This window comes from Anguilla rostrata, chromosome 6, assembly GCF_018555375.3.
Source record: "Anguilla rostrata isolate EN2019 chromosome 6, ASM1855537v3, whole genome shotgun sequence".
Taxonomy (NCBI): Eukaryota; Metazoa; Chordata; class Actinopteri; order Anguilliformes; family Anguillidae; genus Anguilla; species Anguilla rostrata.
The window spans coordinates 48,307,614-48,324,065 of record NC_057938.1 but is presented as its reverse complement, the minus strand read 5'-3'; the positions used below and the strand labels follow the sequence as shown (position 1 = coordinate 48,324,065).

The 16,452-nt window shown below is 49.3% G+C and overlaps 1 protein-coding gene across 2 annotated transcripts in view; it reads right to left on the bottom strand.

Annotated features, from left to right (window-relative positions):
- Positions 1–5,293: 5,293 nt before the first annotated feature.
- The window catches only part of ehd3 (EH-domain containing 3), a 29,036-nt gene continuing 17,877 nt past the window's right edge, over positions 5,294–16,452 (bottom strand). The window contains exons 4-7 of one of the 2 annotated variants that reach the window (XM_064340189.1): positions 15,922–15,969; positions 12,693–13,105; positions 9,056–9,220; positions 5,294–6,933 (exon numbers count right to left, since the gene is read on the bottom strand). In XM_064340189.1, coding sequence (XP_064196259.1) covers positions 6,406–6,933; positions 9,056–9,220; positions 12,693–13,105; positions 15,922–15,969 — 1,154 coding nt within the window. In that variant the 3' untranslated portion in view covers positions 5,294–6,405. The remainder of the gene's footprint in view (positions 6,934–9,055; positions 9,221–12,692; positions 13,106–15,921; positions 15,970–16,452) is intronic. The other variant, XM_064340190.1, reaches the window with a different exon arrangement.

Sequence of the window (16,452 nt, the reverse complement as noted above, 5' to 3'; positions counted from 1 at the left end):
GTTTGTATTGTTTTTGGGAGCATTGTTTCACGCCAAGCCCCACCAGGGTAATAAAACCTTTCTAAAATTAAACCTGTGTGTTATTTATATTTCAAAGCAACAATGATACCCATAATGAGGCTTTGTAATGTGCTTGCGGGAACTATGACTTAATGGCCATCTGCATTGCCGCTGTCAAAGAATGGCAGATGCCGTTTAGCGCTGATTTAACCTGCTTCATTCTGCACAGGGTCAAATGCACATAAACTAGAAACTGGCCCTTAGTCTTCCAATTAATGCACAGTACATAATGCACATTTAAACTATAAAATGCATTTTAAAGCCACCCCTCCCTGTTTTCTTCGTTCGTTCATATGTATCAGGGAATGTTTCTGTAACGTTTGCTTTTATAACGAGCTCCCGTTAGTAAAGCGCACTGCCTAGCGATACGCACCTCTCCGCGGGGACATAGACGGTGAGGAGGATGGAGGGATGGGGAGCGATTAAAAAAAAAAAACAAACAAGGCTGGGCGTGAAAGGAAAGACCCTGGCCTATGCCCGGTCAGAGTGTGCCGGGAACCGGCGGCATATGCGCGGCTCTTCCTGAGGGAAATGGAGAGCGTGGCGGATGTTACTTCGGCGCGTCCTGTGTCGCGCATTTTCCTCCGTCCCTGCGCGGGAATCGAAAACCGAGTACCCCTCTCGAGGAGCCGGCCCCCTTGGGTGGCGGCCAAGCGTAGCGCACCGCACTGTGGATGAAGCTCCCGTGACAAAGGACATTATTTCCTTTCTTTCGCACCGTGAGAACAGACCGCAACTCCATGGACCTCTGGCGGAGTTGATAGCAACGGTCTCCTCGTGTGCCCCATGCCGGTTTTAAAATAAGAGCTGATTTGAAATGACGAGGTCCTCGGGAGCTTAGGGAGAGATTCATTTCCTTCCCAGCTAAGGGATGTTTCTCTGTGACCTTTCAGGGGAACTTCCCGGCACCCTGACCATGCAAGGTCATTTCCTGCCTATGGCCCCATTTTTTGTGGGTCCCTCAGTCCCTGAGAAACCCATTTGAAATATTTTAAAATTCAAATCAAATCAAATCAAATCAAAACGTATTTATACAGCTCATCTCACGAACAATTGTCACAATACGCTTAACAGACAACCTTGGCCTAAACCCCCACAGGAGTAAATTGCTGTAATTCAATTTACAGCAATCCAGCATCCATTAATTTTCCTGTTACAGTGCATTCCACCTGACCGAGCCCGATTTACTCAGGGGTCTGGTATTACCTGTTCTTTATTCAGATATCTGTTGCTTTTGTCTCCCTTCATCCACACCATACCGAATTAGATGTGGGCCATCATTCTTTCATTTCGAGAGAATTCAGAGAATGCAGCCCGTGAAAAGAAACGAAAGGTGTTGGCTTTGTATTCGCAGTGATGACAAGTGTTCATTCGCCCATATCAGACCCTCAAATCAGCTGCCTCTCTGTAAGATAATTTAGAATTACACAATTGTAGTTTCCACCTAGAAGAAAAAACACTTGGCCTCCCAGGATTTAAAAAAACAAAACAAAAAGTCAAAGTCCCCATCAAACCTCACTGCCACACAACAAAAAAACCCCATAAGCAACAAAAGTGATTTCAAACACTTTTTGTTGCCATTTGTGTTCTCAATGTGCAGTAAAGAGCTAATATTAAGACTGCTACAGCCCTAAACACTGTCAACATGTCTTACATGGGCATTTAGCAGTATACCTGGTAGTAACCAGAAGGAAGGCATGACGAAGCAATATATTAAAAAAAATTAAAGCCTGTTAACATTGCTCAGGGAGGTGTTGAGATTCTGCTTGTGGTGTCTGTCATGTTAGCCTGCGTGGAGAATTGTTCATCGGACATAATGTTGCACGCGCCTCAGTTTGTGTGAAAATTACCAAGTGTGATTGAGCGTGCATTTTACAACCGTTATGCTCCTGAGATGGGAAATGATCGATGGACACACTGCAGCCCATTTATTTTTGCATCAACCGCGCAAACGTTCTCCACAGATAACACACTGAAGCTGCATAAATCCATACAAATGACAGGCTACGATTGAACTACACTGTCCATCACGCTGTCTAATTTCAGGAAATTGAGCTATGATGCGACATATCTCATTCTGATGCACATGTAAAATGTCAGTGATGTAATGTAACGTAGTGTCGAGAACCAGCAGCCACAGCTGCATTTTCAGATAAATTATGACTCTGGATTTTTATTGGTTAACTGACTGACTAATTTCAGTGCTGCAAAATGGCAAGTAGATGCTTTAAATCTCACCATCTCACAACTGTTGTGATAGACATCAGTTTGGTCCTGATTGGAGAAATGCCCAGTGGTGTTCCATCCAATCCAACAGAGCCCATTCACCCCTACCATCAGCAGACAGAACACCATAAACTTGCAGCCTCCTGATTGGTCCATTTGGGATCATTTATATCACCCTCTGATAATCATGTACCCTACTGAGGTGAATGTCAGTGGGAAACAAGAGATTGTCCCCCCCGTTGCCTCACCTCCAAATGACGTGGAGAGCACGGCGTGCGGAAATGTCCTGAGCTCACGATGAACTCTGACCCAGGAAGAGGAGGATTCAACAACTGTCCACCTCTTCCAAACAAACAAGAATGGCAGGCTCTCCGTTGACTTACACTTCCTGCCCTGCAAATACCCTGGGGATCTGAAATCATGGGGGGGTTCATCCTAACGGGGAGAGGAACCGCAGGGGGGAGAGGCGGCCCGAATTTTAAATTTGGTGTTCATGTGAAGAGACGGCACCCCTGAGCACCGCTCGAAAACAGGAGGGTTCCGAACTGAGGGGACGAGAGAGGATCTGCAGCAGGCTGTACGTCACACCGTCAGACAGACAAACGGATGCTGCGTACAACACTCTTCAGGCAAAAGAGATAAAATGTCACATTCAAGGCAGGCACATTTTAGCACGTGCAAACACGATTCATACAATTGAAAACATCTGCAGCAGCACTTCTGCGATGATAAGTGTCATATTTTCTGCATGAGCAGCACATTTAGCATCGGGTTCGGTTTGAAAAATAAGTATTTACTGCACTTGAAAGTTTTTTTTAACCCCTTTCTAGTGCTTCCAGACCTGCTGAGTGTGTAATTTAAAGAATTACCCTTGAAGTGAATTCTTCACACATCAGTTATCCAGGTCATGGGCTGTTCGTCTTCCTGAGTTATGTCTGTGAATACCTCCGCGTCTAAGGAGACGGAGGGCAGCATCCCGAACGCCTTCGAGCCGCAGAGGTTCAAATTTACAGCCGTCTCGCTAAACAAACTCCAAGGAATGAGTGGAAAAAAAAAAAAACTTTAGCCAACATTTTTTTTTTTGTTTGGCGAAAACGAGGCCTCCTGCTCCGGCTCTCCCCTGCCGTGCATGCGGCCAAAACAACACAGCACATCCCACATTTCTTGTGGGGGGAAACCCCATCGACAGAAATGTCAGAAAGCCGCTAAAAAACACGTGTCCCCTCCCCCGCACCCCTCCCTCGTTAGCGGCCGAGCGGAGGGGAGGGCGGAGTCGCGCCGCGGATCCGCCCGCCTCTCGTGAGGTCACGCCCGTCCACGCGGCTTCAATCAAACGGAATAACGCGCTCTGGAAAAAGGACACAAGCAAAGCGAGCCGGGGGAAGTCTGGTTTAAATGAACGGGATTTATTTTATTCGGTTGTGAAAGCTGAGCATTCCCCCCCACCCCCCTCCCGCACCGCCCCCACCTCCCCCTCACCCCGACAAACACACGCACATTCGCGGAACCCGTTTCTCACCCTCAGGGAAAGGTTACAAGGAGCACACGGTCATCAGCTTCTGATACATAGTCTGGTTAAACACGTACACAGAAATCGGGTGGAGACATAACTAAGCTACAGAGGAAAAGGCCCGAAAGACAGACAGACAGACAGACAGACAGCACACAGTTGGTTATGAACAATGCAGCCCCCCAGAGCTCGGCTTTGCCCGTCTGCCCACTCCCCCCCTTCACACCCACCCCCAACACACCCCACCCCCCTGCAGAAATCCAGAAATGAGCGTACACACTGCAGATAGAAGGAAGTTCTGATCCAGCCCCTTAACGCAGAACACAGTCCAGCAGGTCACACCACACTAATGGAAAGACCACTCAGCGATTCAGTAGAGAGAAAGAAAAAAAGACAAAGCAAAATTATTTTCAATCTCGACCAAGAATCGACGGCGAGACAAGGAAACGCTGTCAACGCGCACATTAACGTTACGCCGCAGACTGCGAAGTGTGTTCCACCGTCTACACAGAGTACGAACATCTATTTAATTTTCCACAGTGTAATTGTTGAAAAATTGAAATTTTAATTGGTTTCAGTGAAGCAAGCAAGCAAGCAAGCGAGCGGTTTTGTATTCTGGGCAGTGTGCTACAATATGGGTCCTGCAAATGGCCAATGAGTACATTCACAGCTTGGGCTATTCCCAGTTTAGCTGCAGCTGCTAGCTGAAACGTGCGCTAATGTATGGAAAAAGAAACCGGCTGCGAACATCTGTCCAATTACCACGGCACTGACAAGCACTCCACGGGACATTTAACACCTCTTTGTTGACGATAAAAATACCAGAAGCAAGAACACCGACCACCAACTTCTGCTATCCAAACAGTGCCTATGCGAAAGAAACTAAACGAGACAAACAGCCTCTCCTTCATAGTCTTTCAGAAACACAGACTTCCACATACACTCAGGATCAAAAACAAAATCACCCTCTGGGTTTGCCCCCCACCGCCAAAATCATCCTCTGGGTCCCTCCCCTCTCCCCACCCAAAGTACATTAGTCTGATAATCACCTTGGCTCCGTACACTTCCTTCCTTCATACGTACTGCACACCACGGCCAATCCAAACTGATGTATAGTAGTCCACGTCTAGTAGTGGAAGACTACCAGAAACATGATTAGGAACACAAATACAAACAGGCTATCCCGTGATCTCCTCCAAACTCTAAGCTTCCGGCTTATTCTCAAACGCAGAGCATCGCACACAAATTGCAGCCAGTTACGCCACCGCTGGACCACAGCAACTTCCTTCTGATCTCACAGTCTCAGTGATAGGACTGACAGTCGTTATGTGTCAGCCATTAAGTACACATACATTTCAATACGGAGAAGCAGGCCACATCATTTACTCAGGAAGAAACTACAAATACCAGAGTCCAAGCACACAGTTTGAAAAAAAAAAGAAAGTAGCAATAATCTTTTTTTCAGAAAATTTAAGTATGGGAGAGCTAGGTTGGGTGTCACTGGGAGGGGAGATGAGGAGTTTAATTGAAATTATTTCTTCTGAAAACAGTACATAGACAATACAGGTAACCATGTTCTACATACTGAACAGAAAGGCCAAATGATATCTGATTACATCATCCTTTTTAATTAAGCAAATATCCAATAAGTATAGATCAATACAGGCACTGCAAAGCTCTACTTTTTTGACCAAATGAATGCCGGACAATTTTACAAACGCCACTCTCCTTTGCCTTCCCTGTGTAGTAAGGTCTCTCTCTTTTTCCTCCATCCGACTTGATCTGAACTGTATAAGTAACATTACTGTAAGAGGCTAAATAGGCATTAACACAGTCATCAGACAGGGATACTATAGTTCTAATGTCAATTTCAAACACTACACATTTAAAAGTCTCGACTGGAAATTTTTTCCGACATGACAGCTGTACATTTTAACAGTCTCTCGGTCAGGCTAGAAAGGCCTTGCATTGATCATGATGCCGCCTGTTCACATGAAGAGAATCTCACTAGACCTACTTAAAAAAAGGGTTCATATCAGTACATTATTCCAATACAATTTTATATTAAGGATAATATCTACCAGTACAAGGAGAAGTAAGACTGAAGCTTGACATTTATTCTTTTCTTTGTCATTAAGCATGCCATGTCCGTCCCATCAGAGGGATCCTTTGATATTTGACAAACAGAAAATATATATATTTTGTTAAACAGTTTCCTACAGTTTTTGAGCTTTTTTTGGAGTCACGTTTCATGGCTTTGACCCAAAATCTTCACTTGACCTGTGGATGTATGTATGTGCAGATGTGCGCATGAGTTCCCCAAAAGCTTTACCCCAGACAAACCTTTCCTGAACCCCCTCCCACTCCTTTTCAGCAGGACAAGTCCCTTTAAACAAAAAGAAATAAAACAAAAAATAACGCAAAAGCAAAACGGCAAGCAAACGTCTGCAGTCCCTCCCGCTCAGAACGGTCACAGTCTCGAAAATGTTCGTGATGATTTTTATTTGCATCCTGTCAAAGCCTCGTCACCCAACCCGATTTATTGCCTCCTCTTCATCGCACCCCTTCCTCCCGCCACCCACCCAAACCAACACATCCCACAACGCATTTTATTCTGGAATTTTCCTCTTGGAGGGGGGTATCAGGTGCGCCGGCAGGTCGCAAGGCAACTCGTGACCTTCCAGTTTGACCTTGATGAGGTGGTTGGCCAGGGCGAACTCCTCGTCGTCCAGCATGCCGTCCTTGTCGATGTCGGCCAGCTTCCAGATCTTCCCGAGCACGGTGTTGGGCAGCTTGGACTTGACCATCTCCTTCTTGGCGTTGGCGCCCGTCACCTTGCCGTTGACGGGCGACAGGGTGTAGAAGATCTCGTCGTACATGGGCTTGTCGCGCGCCACCACCCACTCCACCTCGTCGATGCCCTCGCCGGCGCCCTCGCCGTAGCCGTGGCCGAAGGGCCCGTTGAGCGTGCCGTCGAAGGCCCCGCCCTTCACCACCTGGTTGGGCCGCTGCGTCTCCTCCTGCCGCACCAGGACCATCAGCTGGGCGATGTCGTGCGCCAGCATGTCGTCCACCGTGTCCAGCAGCTTGGCCTTCAGCGGCTGGAACTTGTTCAGGTCGTGGGCCTGGAGCTGCTCCTGTGGCAGGGGAGGAGAAGCCGTGCTCAGTAATAATCCATCCATCCATCCATCCATCATCTAACCCACTTATCCTGGTCCCCTGGGGGGCTGGAGCCTATCCCAGCATGCTTTGGATGAAAGCTTACTCCTGGTCTCCTGTGGGGCTACAGCCTATCCCAGCATGCACTGGAGCGAGAGGCAGGAATACACCCTGGACAGTTCACCAATCCATCTCAGGGAACATATACACAATTCACTCACACACTCATACCTATGGGCTTTGATTCGATGCTTGAACGGGGGGGAGGAAATGCGGAGAACAAGCAAACTCCACACACAAAGGCACCGGCAGGGATTCAAACTGTGAGGCAACACAGAGACCACTGCATCACCATGCCACCATAATAATAATCATCATCATAATAATAATGCTACTTAATTTATGTGGCACCTTTCATGCAGTAGTTAAGGTTTGCCCAAAGTACATTACAGCACAGTGAAAAAATGTTTAATAATGTAACACACAGTGATAAGATAATTTTTCCATCATTTAAAATTCAATTTTATTTCAATACTAAAATACTAAATAACACAGGAACATGAAGACATGAGTTTAAAAAAGCTGTTAAAATTTTCCCCAGATAAGGACCACAGCAGACACTAAAATCGTGTACTAACATGACAAGAAGTCTCTTGAGTGGAAGGCTGTCATTTCGCATTACAAATATTAATAGTCTGAGATCATTTTCAATAAGGGGAGTCATCTGTCAAGCCAGTGGAGGGATTATGAACCAATTAAAGTATTTCTTGTTTGGTCCCCACAGGACCTGTCACTTTAAACTGTGTTTGCTGATAAACTGCAGTGTGTACTTTGCTGAAGAGGAGACTGGCCTGTGATAAGCGCGAACACCCACTCACTCCACTCACTGCCCATCAGTACCGGAGCCACACTTCATCAGGAGAGGGACCAAAAATCAGCACTTAATTATTCAGGATCTGGATGAAAAGTGAACTGTTCTGCGGTTCTTTCCACCCAAACAGATGCTCATGGGAGCGTGCACACACTCGCAAAACACGCACACACACACTCACAAAACATGCACACGCACACACACACAGACACACACACACACGCATATACACGCACACACACACACAAAACACTGCCACACACACAAACACCACACACGTGCCCTGCACACACACAACACACGATCACCACACACACACACGCGCCACAGACACACACACACACACGCACAGACGCAGACACACACACACAGACACAGACACACACAGACAACAGACAGACAGACACACACACACACGACGCACACACACACACACACACAGACACACAGACACACACACACACACACTACGCATGCACACACAGACACAGACAGACAGACACACACACACACACATACGCATGCACACACAGACACACACAGACAGACACACACACACACAAAGCAAACAAAAGCAAATACACACACTCACAGAGCAGAGGAGGAAAGCAGCCCTTAACCCGAGTGCTGAATCACTTCCTACTGGAGGAAGCAATGCCGTAAATCTTGAAGGAAAAAGGATCGCCTCCCTCGTCAGTGCATCTGGCTCGGGGTTGCTAATGCACTCTCGGGCGCGGTCTGGCCTTCAGATGCGGGTACGAGATATAGCCTGCTGTTCAGAGTACCGATTCTTTACCATGTCAGAATCCCCTCCGCAGCGCTCGTACACTACGGGGTGATTGGGTACATGCACATGACACGGGTGTCAAACTCAAGCACTATCGTCCTGTACCGTCTGCGGATTTCCCTTCAGTCAGCAGACGATTTAGGCGTGTGGACTTTAGCCAATCAATGACTTAACCACTGAAGTGCTGAAATGCACCACAGTCCAGCAGACACTGTGGTGCTCCAGTAACTGGAGTCTGACACGTCCAAGGGATCAAACGCTTCTCTCACCCAGGGGGCGCCACCAGGTATTTTGGGCCCTAGGAACAGACCTCACACCCTAACCCCACCACATCAGAAGATCCAGTGTTGTAATATTTTTTGAGGGCCCCTGTAAATCAGTCAGGGCCCTTAAAATCCCCCCCCCCCCCCTCTGCCCCCACTTACAGCACCCCCGCTCTCACCTGCATCTTCTTGATGTTGGGGAAGTCCCCGGGGGAGATCTGGTGCTCCCTCTCGATGCGCCCGTAGATTTCTCCCAAGCTGTTGATCAGCTCCTTCTTCTTGTTATCCTTGCCAAACACGGAGGGCATGTCCTTCTTCAGGGAACTGATGATGTAAGCGTGGACCTGCAGGAGGAGACCAAACATGCTGAGACTAAATAAAACAGACCCATACAGTACTTATGCACGGGAATGCAAGCAGGTTGAATGTCTCCTGAATAGAGTCTATGACAAGGCCTTCAAATCCAGTTTACTGGCCATTAAAGTTCACACAGAATTAACAGCTTGATCCCTCTATGATTAGGATTAACATAGGATTAACTCCATGATTCAATATTTATTAAAACAAGCTACAGATGTTACATGATGGAAAAAACCAAGAGGACAAGTCATTCAATCAGGAGAACTCTCAAAAAGGTTTTGAATAATTTTCTCTCAGTGTTGGTACTACAAGCAATTCTCTTGCATCGCAGTTTCCTATAAGTAAGGTATGAAACTGCCACTTAACCTTTTACAGATACACAGTTCTAAAATTCAAATTTAAATACACATGCAGGGGCAAGAGTACATTCAGAGCGACATTTGCCGTGATGCACTATACCCAAGGGCAGCATGGTATTATCCATTTCCAGTGATCAGCACAAGGAAGACACAGTAAAACAAAAGCTCGAGTGATCCATCACCCTTCATCACTATCAAATGTAGACATTTTGGTGCCACTTTATCCAGGACTAGCCAGGACGAGTCTGACAGGAAACATAAAATAGTATGAGAAAAAACGAATGAGCGCTTTCACATACGGAGAGAAATGTGTACACCTTAGTTACAGCGTGGTTACGAGGGCGTGTGCTTGTCCCTGACTGTAGTTCTAGGTCCCTTCGGTCCTGTTGCTTCCTTATGACAGACCGCTTTATGTCAGGAGCAGGAAGCATTAGCGAGAGCCTCTATGACGGGGTTGTAGGGGTAGAGGAAGGCCGCAGCCAAAGGGCACGGTAACGAGCTGACCGCTCGTTCCTCTGGAAAACACCACTCCTCATAATATCACGTCGCTGTTGACAGGGGGGAAAGCGTATATCTTTGCCCAGGACAGAGCGGGGCATCGGGGATGGAGCCGCGAGCAAATGGGGCGGGTGGGGTGGGGGGACGCTGGAGGTTTGAGGGCGGCAAACGTCCTGTTCTGAGAAGAGCAGCCGCCCACAAGCTCTCCCAATGTTTCCTCCCGGCCCGGAACGACCCATCTGGGACGGGCACGGCACGTCACCGCGGCGCTGGAACACAGGATCTCCCCCCCCCCCGCCCCCCGTTCTGGGACGCTGCTCTGCTCTGGGCAAACAGCAGACAGGGCCTGGGCACTACAGGGCAGAGTCCCAGGCACGGTCAACGGCTCAGTACACAGCCTTTTGTTTAGTTTCACCCACCTTCATCGCTCCCTCCGATCGATCGCGTCCGGTCTCACGTTCATTACGGCCAATTATGTCATTTCTGCTGAAAAAAAAGTGACCTCTACGAATGAGAGGCAGGCGAACCCGTGTCGTGAACAGGGGACTGTTCTGAGATAGTTTGCCTGTCAGCAGAACTGCAAAGTGAGGCCTACAATAACCAAGCCTGTCATCTACTCCGCAAACAGCGAGAGGGGAAAAAAGGGGAGCCCGGGGGGGACTGAAATCGGAGCCCTGCTTCATCTCCGCAGCGACAAATACTGCTGATGTCACCGAGTCCTGAAGCCTTTCAAGGTCCCTTCGGCTCGGAGCTCGATGACGGCCTGGTGGGCCACCCTTCCGCCCGCCCCCGGTCCGCCCCCGGTCCGCCCCCCCCTCCGTGGCGAAGTGTGGACGTGTGGTTCCGGGCCGGGATGGAGGCGGGAGGCGGGAGACGAGCCCAGAATTCTGACGCGCTCATCAATCAGCAGAGACGGGTCAAAGACAGACGCGCAGAGCTGGCCCACCCCCCTTTAAAGCTGCAATAATTTACTGCGGAGAAAAACGCGTTTAAAGCTGGGCTGCTTTGGGGAGGCACGACCTGGGGCGGGGGGGTGGGGGGCCGTGGACAGGGCCAGGGGGGGTGGAGAGAGAGCGAGGGGGTAGACTCCTGCTGATCCTGAGAGGTTAGTTAAAACCCTGGGCAGTGTGCAGGCTGGGCCACACTACTAAATAACCATTCCCCGCATATAACCACAGCCCTGACGCTGGAGGGAAGGGGGGGGGGGGTGGTCTCAACAGGCTAGCAGTCACTGTAATGACTGGGGGACCACCACCACCACTCCCCCCCCATCCTGTGAGGGAGCTCGAAACCCCCTCAGCATATTTCACTCTACGGCTCAGACCCGTAAGAGGCCCTCGGAGTTCAGAGAGCTAACAGATGGAGAGGCGACGGCGCAGGCAAGCTAAGGGCTGAGCGGGACCGTTTCTGCACAAGCGTTCCTCCAGATGCCTTTAAAACAGGGCGGGGCCCTTCACAAGCTGCCCTCCGCCCCCCCTCTCCGCAGCGGCGGCGCACGTCGCCCAGCCCCCCCTCCCCCCCCCCCCGCCCCGCGCCAATCGATGGGCTTTTCGGGCTGCAGCCGCGGGGGATCGATTCAGCGCGGAGGGGGGGCGGGGTCCGGTTCTCGGCGGGCCGGCTGTGAAAACGAGACCCCCCCCCGCGCCTCTGATCAAAGGCCCCGCCCACATGCAGGCCGCCGCGACGCGGACGACAGCGCCGCTCGCTGTCAGCTACAGCCCCGCGCGTGCTTCCTGTGGAGGAGGCCCCAGCTACGGCAGCGGTGGCGGTATTGGCGGGGGGGGGTAAAGTGTTTCGGCGAGGGTGTCCCAGGGTTGCTTGCAGAGCAGCCACAAAGGGTTTGCTGCATGACTAGACCGGCACAACTTTATTTTGACTGCCGTGGGAACCGTACCGTTCTAAAGAAGGGGATTTTTCCCCTTCACCATCATACCGTTATAAAGAAGGGGATTTTTAACACGGGTTGCAAAATGACTCTCGTGCAGCAGCAACTCTTACAGCAACCAAAACGATGTGGCCGACTTTCACACTCGAATCCCTTACGCCTGCAAAGCATTTTTCCCTTCTGCGTGGAAAACAGTAAATGAACTCTCAGAAACTCCATCATAATAGGTCAAAGCACAATTCCCTTATACATGTTCATTAAATGAATCTGATAGTACATTATTGAATATTTACCTACTACACCGCCGCAATGTTGGTTCTGGGTCATTGAAAATAGAATTTGATCAGATGCATTGTTGTTTTCCAGCATTAAAAGATGTTTCACCCATGCACCTGGTTGGAGTATTGATTTTTGCCTAACTTTGTACTTGAGCTTATATATTGAGCTATATATATGATGTTTTGACTTGAGCTAACAGATGACTTGAATGCAAGAGGAAAGACAAATAGCAAGACTACCAATTTGCTGGTGAAAATTGATGAGTCACATGGTGTTCAACGAAGGACGATTGTTACATTGTGTGAGATGGGACTCCAATCATTGCTCATAGATCACAAGTCAGTTGGCTAAATAGGTCATGGCATGGAGCTCGTGTTAACCACTGGCTCTCGTGTGTAGACGCAGGACTGAGTCAGGCTCTGGACTGAGGCCTACCTTGGCGAGCCGCGCCCTCTTGATGAGGTCATTGAGCTTCCTGAGGGCCGCGTTGCGGGGGAGGGACTGGATGTCCTTGAAGAGGTCCTGCTCCTCGGCCTCGAACAGCTTGCGGTTGTCGGGGATGAGCAGCGGGTGGGACCAGAAGGAGCCGATGTAGACGCGGATGACCTCGGGCGTGTTGACGATCTTGCCCAGCGACCACATGAGGGCGCCGTAGACGCGCATCAGCTGCTGCGTCTCGATCTGGTCGGCCTTGTTCAGCACCACCCGGATCTTGTCCTCGTGGTTCTTCAGGGCCTTGATGACGTCGGAGAACTCGTCCGAGATGTCCAGCTTGTGGGCGTCGAAGAGGAGGATGATGCGGTCCACCCTCTCGGCGAACCACTCCAGGACCGCCGCAAAGTCGTAACCTGGGAGGGGGGGCAGAGGGTGCGGAAGGGGGGGGGGGGGGTGAGAACGGTCAACAATCAACAACCTAATGGGGCACTCATTTTTCTGTTAACGACCAGTCCTTGGAAACAGCCATGTTTACGGATCTGCTTCTGGTAAAGAAAACAATGGAGTGGAATGAACTTTTGAGGCTCATTACTGGACGCATCTTTCAACAGCGTTCATTAATTTAGGGGGAAGTACGAAGAGGAAGCAGACTATCCTCACTTGAACTGCCAGAGCTCCTGCAAGAGCAGCCAAACCGACCGTGGGAGACTTCGGCGCTCGCGTCGAAACGGTGACGCCTGAGTGACAGTCGTCACCATTCCGGCTCAAGCCCCCTTACCGTACTGTTGCAACGGTTGAAAGCAATACTTCCTTTTTCCCGTGAATCTTCGCACTGTGCGAATGTAGTGGGGAGTTCTCCCTGAAGATCGCCTGTCACTGCACCCTGACAAGGTTTTTCTTTTTTAACCCCCCCCGCCGCCCCGCCCCCCCCACTCATAAAGAGCAGAAAGCAGACTCGTTTCTCGAATCCCTGCGCGACCGCGGGACCGGGTTAACGCAGTCAGCCGACGTGGCGGCGAACCCGACAGCTTTCGCACGACGCAGGGGCCTGCTCCTCTCGCAGCTGTGGAGAAACCGTGAAACGTCGCCAAATGGAGGGGGACCACATTACTGTAACACCAACAGAAGGAACCACAGAGACCGAGCCGTGAACCCCGAGCGTGACTCAGAGAAACAACTGGTCATCTTGCTGATTGAACAGGAACAGAATTTAATACAAAGCCTTCAACTTGAGCAGAATGAAGTAACACACAGTAATAAACTTCTCTGTCCCTTACATAATTGGTTCTATTCTGACGGTCCAAACATTGTGTAAGAAAAAAAAACGAATACATTTTATTTCGAATTTCTTTGAAAAATGAAGATATGTCCAACATCTGTCATAAGCAATACTAATTATAAAACAGTCCAGATTGTAGCCGTTGCAGTGTAATGAGAAATGCTCATTATAAAGCAGTTAACCGCTGCAGCGCGATAGCCAATATGAATTATAAAACGGTTCGGAATGTAAGCACAGCAGCCATGTAACCGTCACATTCTACTTCTGTGAAATTGATGCCACATGGTTCTGAAACAGCCACCACAGCGCACGTTCAAGCAACACGCCCTATTTCAGCTAACTCTGTTTCAGTTAACCCCAAACGCCGCAAGTCTGGACCGTCAAAACAGACTCAATAGCCGTAAGTGTCATCTCTGTCAGAAGATTATGTGCTTATGAATATTACGCACATTAACGGGCACTGGGAACATCTCACTGTCTGACATCTCAACAGAAAATATATTCAGCTTGAGTGTGATGGAATTTCATTTCCTTCATACTTTCATAATGCAAGCCCTGATTGAAAGCAGGCCTTGAATCGATGATCTATCTCCCTACATTTTTTCTCCTTTTTGGGGATTACTCGTGACAGCTGAAGTGCTTTCCTTGGCTTTAAACCAGTGAGGAAAATTAATTCCCCCCCCCCGCCCCAAAAAAATCTTCACCTCGTCCTGGAGCTCTGCGCTCTATCACGTGGGCGTGGCCAGTAATGTCACACTCCAATGCGATGATCACAGACGGGCTTTCAAAACCGCACCAAACGGCACCAGCTCCTGATCTCAACGGAAAACAATGTTTCCGTCTGATCTCCGTGGTTACGTGGCCGCTGGTCGCAGTGGCTACGTGAAAAGCTGTTGAATAGGTGGAGACCGCGAGACAGAAGTGGCTGCCCCGCCCTGACGGCGGTAACGTTCCGCGGGGCAGTCTGTTACAGCTGGGGTGCGGAAACCCGGTGAATCAAATTCACCGTGTCGTTTCACCTCGATGCTGGGTTGTATCTGAATGTGATTCATTCAAATTACAAGTGGTTCGGTCAATTGAGGTGACCGTCCGTCACATTCAGCACTTTCCTGCACTTTTCCCCTTTGATATGCATCCTTACCTTGGTGCAATTTCGCAAACCATTCAAGAGAACGGGAGTCACAGAGTATTTCAACAAGTGCTCATTTAGTTGTGGGGGGGGTGAATTAGTGTGTTAATTCTTCAAATCAGCGGCATGGAATATGGCGTCGGCGGCCACGTTTCCTCGGGGGATTCCATGCGCTAACGGGGATGAACGCTCATCCCTTTCGATTTGGCAGTTTCACGTGAGGGCTGTATTGCGGCCTGCAGCGCCAGGGCTAAAGGAGGTCAGGTCGTTTGCTCACCGGGAATAGAGTTCTGCAGCAGGCTAAGCTACTGCAGATGAGAATCTGGGGAAGGTCTCGCTGAACTGCTAAGTGGGGAAGGTCTCGCTGAACTGCTAAGTGGGGAAGGTCTCGCTGAACTGCTAAGCTGGGAAGGTCTTGTTGAACTGATCAGTGGGGAAGGTCTCGCTGAACTGATCAGTGGGGAAGGTCTCGCTGAACTGATCAGTGGGGAAGGTCTCGCTGAACTGATAAGTGGGGAAGGTCTCGCTGAACTGATCAGTGGGGAAGGTCTCGCTGAACTGATAAGTGGGGAAGGTCTCGCTGAACTGATAAGTGGGATGCACTGAATAAGATCCACCGTGCTGAATGAGGCAGGACAATATGAGCAGTGAAACTGGGGGGGTGTGGAGGGGGGGGCTTTCATTACAGCAGTGATTACTGAAATTGGGGCCAGGTTGTGTTAATGTCGGGGGACCCAGTTATTTCAGGGCAGGTTCTGTTGGCAAGCTGCGGGTGTTAACACAGCAAGGGCTATTTCAGCATTTGGCTTCCAGTACAATACCTCCATACGGACATTTACGCAGAAAGCTAAAACCCTCTTCCTGGGCAGCTGTACATGGGGGAAGAAAAAAGACAAAACAGCAATGAAAAGGGCAGATGAATAGACGATGTTCAGGTGCTCGCCTTCTGAAAAATAAGGGAAAGGGGGTTTAACCGGTCCAGCTGAGAGAGCCGGCAATGTGTACGTCTGCTTTGAATCGGTGACTCAACTTCCTGTGCGAACTCTGGTTTCTGACATTATGCTTGCAGACAAATCGGATTTCCGTGCAATGCTGTTTCACTGCAAGGACTATTCCGCAGCAGGGAGAATTTACAAGTAAAACGTTAAACACTGTCAGAGAGCATTCAGGGAGGAGGACGAAGGTGCAGTTCAAAAGGTGACCAACAGCCTAATTATCATCTATGCAAATTAGAAAATTCATACAATAAATAAACAACACCTTTCATTCAAGATTCACATTAAGGCGATTTCATTCTGAAAGTTGAGTCTGCCGCATTTTCCACCTGCGACAGACTCAATCGCCATGGCAGC